A 7322-nucleotide genomic window follows, 5' to 3' on the forward strand; every position below is an offset into this window, starting at 1 on the left:
ACAGAGAACATCCTGCTCTGTCCTGAATCAGAAATCTTTCCACTTAGTCTTTCTGTGTGTCTGACATTTTATTCATAGGATCCTTGAGTGGTAGTGAAATTTCTGGCCCAAGAGTGATACATAGGCTGAAAATTGTGAAATGTGCACTAAAGTTTCTTAGTTGGACTTGGGGGGCAGGCTTCGCACAATTCGTAGACTCCTGGAAACTGTGGACACCATCGGAAGGATGTGAGCACATGTACAGCTTTCTAGGATTTTAGGTTCTCACAATGTCTCTTGGAATAAAAGCTGCCTGAGGGTAGAGGATGTGTGTCCCCCGCTACAGAATCCTGAACATCGTGAATATCGAGCTTTGCCAAATTCCATGTTTGTTGTCATTGTTGTTTTCCAAAGTAGTTGTACTGCTTCAAATTGATCCCCCCCCAATTTCTATTTGTTTATTTTTGGAGAGAGGGGAAGGGAGGGGAAGGGAAGGAGAGAAGGAGAGAAACATTGATGTGTGAGAAACAATGATTGGTTGCACAGGTCCCCAGCTGAGGACTGGTCTGCAACCCAGGCACTATGGTGACCAGGAATCGAACCAGCAAACTTTTGCTTTTAGGCTTGTGGCTGAACCAACAGCCACACCAGGGTCAGGGCACCGTTCTGTGTTTTAACGTAATTTGTTAATCTGATGAGTCCATGTACCCAGGAACTTTTTTGCACCTTTATCCCACTCTTGCAAGGTCTTAGAATTTCTGCTTTCCATAAATGCCTGTGTCACCTCCCTCTCTCACCAGGCGACACTCTGAAATAGGAATGGCAAAGAGCACATCCCAGCATACTTCACATTCAGAATGGAGAGAACAGAGTGTCTGCTGGGAAAGAGGTAAAGAGTGATGCTGACACTTGAAGACAGTTCTGGAGGCTGGTCTGAAGTTGTTGGGTCAGTAGCAGGACACATTGCTTTCCCCTGATCTCCAGGAGAAGTGCACACATGGCAGTTAACATGTATGTATGGCAGTTACTTATATGGCAGTTACACATATGTGTTGAATCTTTCAAACTGGTTGCCAGGCTGGAATGACCGATGACATCAGAGGCTTCCGACCATCCTGATTGGAAGGATCAAACTCCGTGGCGCTCGGCAGCGAGGGTGGACAACAGCCTCTTCTCTCTAGCCCTGTGATCACCCAGATTTCCTGAAAGAAAAGAGTTTGAAAGAAATCATGGCCAGCCATGAACAGAGTCTCCAGTCTGACAACCTGAGCCCCCAGCCAAGCACCTCGGCATATCCCCTGGAAGTGACAGTAATTCAAGTCAACCCAGGACCATCAGGTGAGGAAACAGGGGCCAGAGGGATTTGACAGGGGTACCCGTTAAGGAGGAAAGTGTAAGGAGGGTGAAGAGGGTGTGTGTGAAAGAAAGGGGAGGTTCAGAAAGCCAGGGATTGGAAGAGACCACAGGACCTGGGGACAAGGAGATCCCCAAGACAGGAAAGCCTGGGAGGCAAGGAAAGAGGGTTAGGGGATGAGAGTCCAAGGTGAGAGAAGGGAAGGGGGGACACCACAAGGGCTCCTTTTGTCCCCCTTCCATGGGACAAATGACCTGTAACAAGGAAGAGTTTTCAGGACGGAGAGGTAGAACAATGGCAAGGTGAATGTGGAGGGGAACAGATGTCATGACAGGAGAACGGTGAAGAGACGGCTGGGGAGAAGGCCCATAGCCCATGAGACTGGAGAGAATGGAGGGGCTTGTTTGAGGAGGGCATGGGTGGGCTGGAGTGGGTGTCTGGTTTAGGTGACCAGTAACTGAATTCCAAAGGCAAAAAAAAAGCCTTTTACTATATCCTGGGTTCTTCACTCAGCTCCCTGTGTGGATTCCAGCCCCCTGCCTCCAAACGCTGGTGGCAGTAAGAGGAAGAGGGAGCAGTCAACAGAAGAGGAGGGCAAGGAGGAGACCGCTCCTGGGCCTGAAAACATCAGGGCCCTAGAGACGGTGTGCGGCCAGGAAATGAGGCCAAAGAAGCAGCGCACATCCACGGTGCTGCCAGAACACCACGAGGCCTTTGCCAGGCTGCTCAGTAAGAAGACACCTGGAGAGCACCCTCCAATCCTTAAAAAAAAAAAACATTTTAATATACCTGTATGTTTCCAACAGAAAAGAACACCCTGCTAGCGGGTGCACTCTCTGTCCTGGGAGGACTCCTGATGAGTCGCCCATCAGGGACACTTAGAAGTGATGCAGGATTAGGCTGGATTCGAAAAGGCTTGCACGTGGGGTTACGAGGCCTGGTTTCAACTGTATCTCTGAGACTCCTTAGCTCTGACTGGCCCTTTGAATCCAAATACCTGCACCCGTGCAAGAGGGCATCATGAGGCCACCGCTGCACCCTGATGTGCTGCCATGGAGAAAATGACTGACTGCTAGGGCAGCACAAGGGGCACGCTCCTGCGTGATGAGGGGGCAGCACTGATTATTTAAGATCCGAGCGATGCGGATATGCTGCTGCCACCCCACCTGCCACCCGGTCCCCCCACACTGGGTGGGTGGAGGTAGTGTCACCCCTGCTTCCTTGCCCAGAGAACAGTCTCCCCTGCCCCTCTTCCTGTCAGCCTCAGCCTTGGCCACAACCTGAACCTTCCCCAATAGGCACATGTTTCTCCTCTTTGCCCCATAATGCACCTCCAGCAACCCTGTTCCTGTGGCCAAGCTAACACCTGCCCTCTCTTCACAGAGGACCCTGTCGTGAAAGGGTTCCTGGAGTGGGACAGAAGCCTGAGGCTCGCAGACAAGGTAAGAGGTATTCCTGCTCTACCTTTGATTCCGGGGCAGTGGGGGGGCGCTTCCCGAGCCCACAGTTCCCAGTCCAACCAAATGCCTCGTCCACCACTTCCTTTTGGGGACCCAGGTATTTCTTGCAGTGTGGACAGCAGCCCTGCCTCTGGCCTGGCTTCTCTGGGATCTGAGCCCAAGGCCTGTCCCTATGGTTATTGGCACATCAAGTCCCCTGTTCTCTCAGCTCTTGGGGACTCCCCCTTGCTCCAGCTTATCAGAGACCCTTGTGATGCCAGCTGTCCTACACTCATGCCCTGAAACCCTTAGCCCTTGCCATCCTGGGAGCACCAGCCATTCCCTTGTCCCACCATTCTTCCCCTTTCACCACATGAGTCCTCTGGCATGTTCTTCCCCTCTTTCCACCAGTACCTGTTGGCCATGGTCATCGCTTACTTCAGCCGCGCAGGCCTCTTCTGCTGGCAGTACCAGAGGATTCACTTCTTCCTGGCCCTGTGAGTACCGTGCTGAAGCCCATCGGTCAGCATTCATCCTCTGGGGAGTACAGGGAGAGAGTGGGCCTCCAACCTCTCTTCTGCTCTTCCAACCATTTCTGCTGTGTACTCTGTGTATACCTATGATAGGACTGTAGTAGAGCGTTTGTTATACTGTTCTTTGTCAAAGCCAACAACCCTAATGCAGTTAAAAGATGGAACAAAGAAAAAGAAAACATAAAAGCCTCGTAAAGAACTGACTCCACTCTTCCACTGAATGAATAGGCTCGAGGCTGACGATTTCTGATTTTTCTCTCCCCCTGCCTCCCACCTCATAACACTCCCAAATGTGGTGGTGTTTCTCCTCAACTGAGACCGTCTTTAAATAACACATATTTGTTGTGAAAGGCTCCCCAGGACCCTGGTCGGGTTGCTTAGCTGTTTGAAGTGCCGTCCAGTACACCAAAATGTTGCAGGTTCGATCCTGGTCAGGGCACCTGCAGGAGGCAATCGATCCATGTTCCTCTCTCACATCAAGGTTTTTCTCTCCCTCCCTCCAAAATCAATAAACATGTCCTCGGGTGAGCAGAAAAAACACAACCCCTAGGGACGTTTCCTACAAGTCTCTCTGAATATACTTCTAAAACACGGGTCTAACCTCTTCACCACCCTGCTCCCAATAGTGTCATTGGCTGACTTTACTCTAAACCAAGGCCAGAGTTCCCAGTTTGACATCAGCTCTCTCTCTGCAACCTCCATCACATTCGCTCCCCACCCTGACGTGGCAATCTTCATTTCACTGCCCTTCCCTGATTTTATATTGTGTTTTAATTCTTGGTATTTTTACACATATGTAACTAAAAGAAATTATTTCTTCTGAAAACTAACTCAAACACCAGAATCTTCAGACCCCCTCACTTCTGTAGCCAAGTAACATTTCAATTAAAATTCTAACACAATGTGATATTTTGGATTACAGTAATTTCTCATCTCCGCTTTCTCCTTCTTTAATCCCATCAGACTAGACCACTGTCGAGGGCAGTCTTGTCAAAACATCAATGGCTCCCTAAAACACTCAGCACAGTTCTTATTTTTTTTTTAAGATTTTATTTACCTATTTTTAGAAAGAGGGAAAAAGAGGGAGAAAGAGAGGGAAAGAAACATCAATCGGTTGTCTCTCACACACCCCCAACTGGAGACCTGGGCTGCAACCCAGGCATGTGCCCTGACTGGGAATGGAACTGGTGACATTTTGGTTTACAGGCCGGCGCCCAATCCACTGAGCCACACCAGCCAAGGTTCAGCACAGTTCCTTCCATGTTACAAAGTTTAAGTTATTTTGAGTCTCTAAGGTAATCAGTTTTGCACTTGACTATGAGACTGAGTATTTTGTCATTCATTCTGTAAAACCTTATCAAGTGCATCTCAAGTGCCTGGAAATGTGAGGTTGGGAAGAGAATTCAAGAAGGGCTGCTGAGTGCATGCACTGAGGAACCAAGCCCTGTACTGGTCACTTGGTAGGAAAGCGAAGAATGCTGCAATGGGCCGGTGGGGCCCTACCCACAAGAACTGTCTAGGGACTTACACTACAGGGAGACAGGTGTGTGCACACACAGCAGGTTAAAGGAAGAGGATGGGCTTCCCCATTGAATCTTATCTGCATCATCAAGGTATGAGAGGTGCCCTTCAGGTGCCAGCTCTGCAGGGACTTCTTGATGACGGGTAGCACTCTTTGACACTGGATAGGGCTCCTGTGGGTCCTGTGTGAAGCTGATTCAGTCTGTGTCCTTTCTGGAAAGCAGACCTCAGGCAGGGGACCTTCTTGTTCAGCTCCGACTGACACCCTCATGACTTTTCTCAGCTACCTGGCTCTTGATATGGAAGAGGATTACCATGCCCCTAAAGAGACCATCTTTTCCTTCCTCTATGGGGACAGCAACTGTGCCCGGCGTCCCTTGTTCCACAAACTGCGATTTCAGTTCTTTCGTTCCATGGGCTACAGGGCATGGGTCACCAAGGAAGAGTGCGAAGAGGTAGGTGGGCTGTGGGGATCTGGCAGAGGGGGGACCAGATTGGAGAGAGAAGGGATCATGGGGGATCACAGTTGGGATGGGGCAATGAAAACAGATTTGGGGACTGAGCAGGAGTGTGACAGTGTTCACCCACACAGTTGTCACCTCCTCAGATGCTGTTTGTCTTTCCAGATCCAGGCCTTTGATCCCGAGCTGTGGGTGTGGAAGCGAGATCGCAGCCTCCTTTCTGACCTCTCAGAGCATGAGGTAGGTGTGCAGGAAGGCAGGGCTGTGTCTGCACAGGTCCAGATGGAATGACTGGTTGTCCCTCTAGGAAATCCAAGACATTTAACTGCTGCACCCATGCTCATCCACCCCACCCCTCCCCATCACCCTACTACACACTGTGAAGTACACCCACCAGGCACATACCCAGGCACCAACTTGGCTCCCAGCCACCAGCTGACAAAACACACCCAGGCTCCTCAATGGGATGTGTGGGTGCCAGGCCTCAAGATTTGGCTGAAATCATTTCACTGAAGCAACTGGGTCCAAATGACAGCTTGTTGGAATGCTGAGTTTTGTGAAAAGTGAATATGTTCCAAATTTTTCCCTATATTGTGTTTTGACTTCCTGTTGTTAATTCAATGAGCCTGTCATCCCTCAGGAATACCAACTATAGAGACTACAACAAAGTAAATGCATAACACGGGATATGAGATAGAACTGTCTCTACATCCAACAACAGAAGACAAATCATGACTGGCTCTATTCTCATCCAAATTTACTCTCAAATTGCTGGTGGCCACATCACAGATGTGTTCTAAATTTCCCCTACCTCACTAATCTCCCCTCTTGCACAAGTACAGGTTTTCCCCTCAGGGTTGGTTTAGGGTCCAGGAGGTTTGTCAGAATGAGCAAAGGTTGAGAAAGACTAGCTCCAGCATGGCTCATAAGACCCACACATTCGAGTTACAGCTGTGGACAGACCATTAAGCAAAAGTTTGCTTTCAACCTTGTAAACTGGCTATCTCAGACTATTCTCGCTGCTATAACAAAAGACCAGAGATTGGTGGCTTACACAGAACAGACCCTGACTTCTGCTAGTTCTGGAGGCTGGAAGTCTGAGATCAGGCCAAGTTCTGGTGAGGACCCTCTTCTGTGCTGTACACGGCCAACTCCCCACGGGGTGCTCACTCGGTGTGAGGACAGAGGCATGGTTCCAGGGTCTTCTATAAGGGCAATAATCTCATCCATAAGGGCTCCACCCATGACCTAATCACCTCCTGAAGGTGCCTGCTTCTTCTTCTTTTTGTAAATCCTCTCCTGAGGATATGTTTATTGATTTTAGAGAGAGAGGAAGAGAGAGGGAGAAACGTTAATGTGGGAAGGGATCCAACACAAAACCTAGGTATGTGACATGACTAGGGATCACACCCACAACCTTTCAGTGTGAGTCTGTGCTCCAACCAACTAAGCCACCATCACCCTAGGGTTTATGAATTTGGGGGGACACAAGCACTGTGACTGTAGCACTTGCCAACTTTGGACCAGGTGTTATGGGTAAACATTAGAATCCAGGGTTAGCTAATTCCAGGGTTAGGGAGCTGGCTCCTGGTCCCATGGTTTGTGATGTTGACATGGCAGGAATGTTTCTAGCATGATTACAAGTTCAGATTTTCATTCGTACAATTGGACCAAGGTGTGAATAAGGTGAAGCAGGACTCTCCCTCTGTGGGCGGCTCCCTGAACAGAATTACTTAGAGTCCTCCTAGGAAGCAGGTCACTGGGTATATGAAGTAATCTTTGGACTCAGGGTCATCAAATTTCAACAATCATACTTGAAAAACAAAAGTGTGAGATGGGGTTTGAGAATAGAGGATTAGAGAGACAATTGGATTTATAGATTTATAGTTTAAACTCTGCTTGGAACTGACTGAGAATATAGATCATCTTTCTATCTGGAGAGTTTCCTTTTTTAAGTGTGACATCCTGTCTTTCTCTCTCTCCCTCTTACTTCTAGGTCGCTGCACCCACAGGAGATTCCAGTTCTCAGCAGCTA

At 49.0% G+C, this 7322-nt stretch overlaps 1 protein-coding gene across 1 annotated transcript; it reads left to right on the plus strand.

Moving 5' to 3' along the window:
* Window positions 1-1208: 1208 nt before the first annotated feature.
* On the plus strand, window positions 1209-5699 carry LOC118497649 (speedy protein E4-like). The gene is made up of 6 exons (XM_036012762.1): window positions 1209-1289; window positions 1804-2062; window positions 2717-2775; window positions 3184-3269; window positions 5110-5281; window positions 5453-5699. Exons 1-6 carry the CDS (start codon window positions 1209-1211, stop codon window positions 5576-5578), a joined length of 783 nt encoding a protein of 260 aa, XP_035868655.1. The 3' UTR covers window positions 5579-5699.
* Window positions 5700-7322: the final 1623 nt, after the last annotated feature.

Source organism: Phyllostomus discolor, chromosome 12 (assembly GCF_004126475.2).
Source record: "Phyllostomus discolor isolate MPI-MPIP mPhyDis1 chromosome 12, mPhyDis1.pri.v3, whole genome shotgun sequence".
Classification (NCBI taxonomy): domain Eukaryota; kingdom Metazoa; phylum Chordata; class Mammalia; order Chiroptera; family Phyllostomidae; genus Phyllostomus; species Phyllostomus discolor.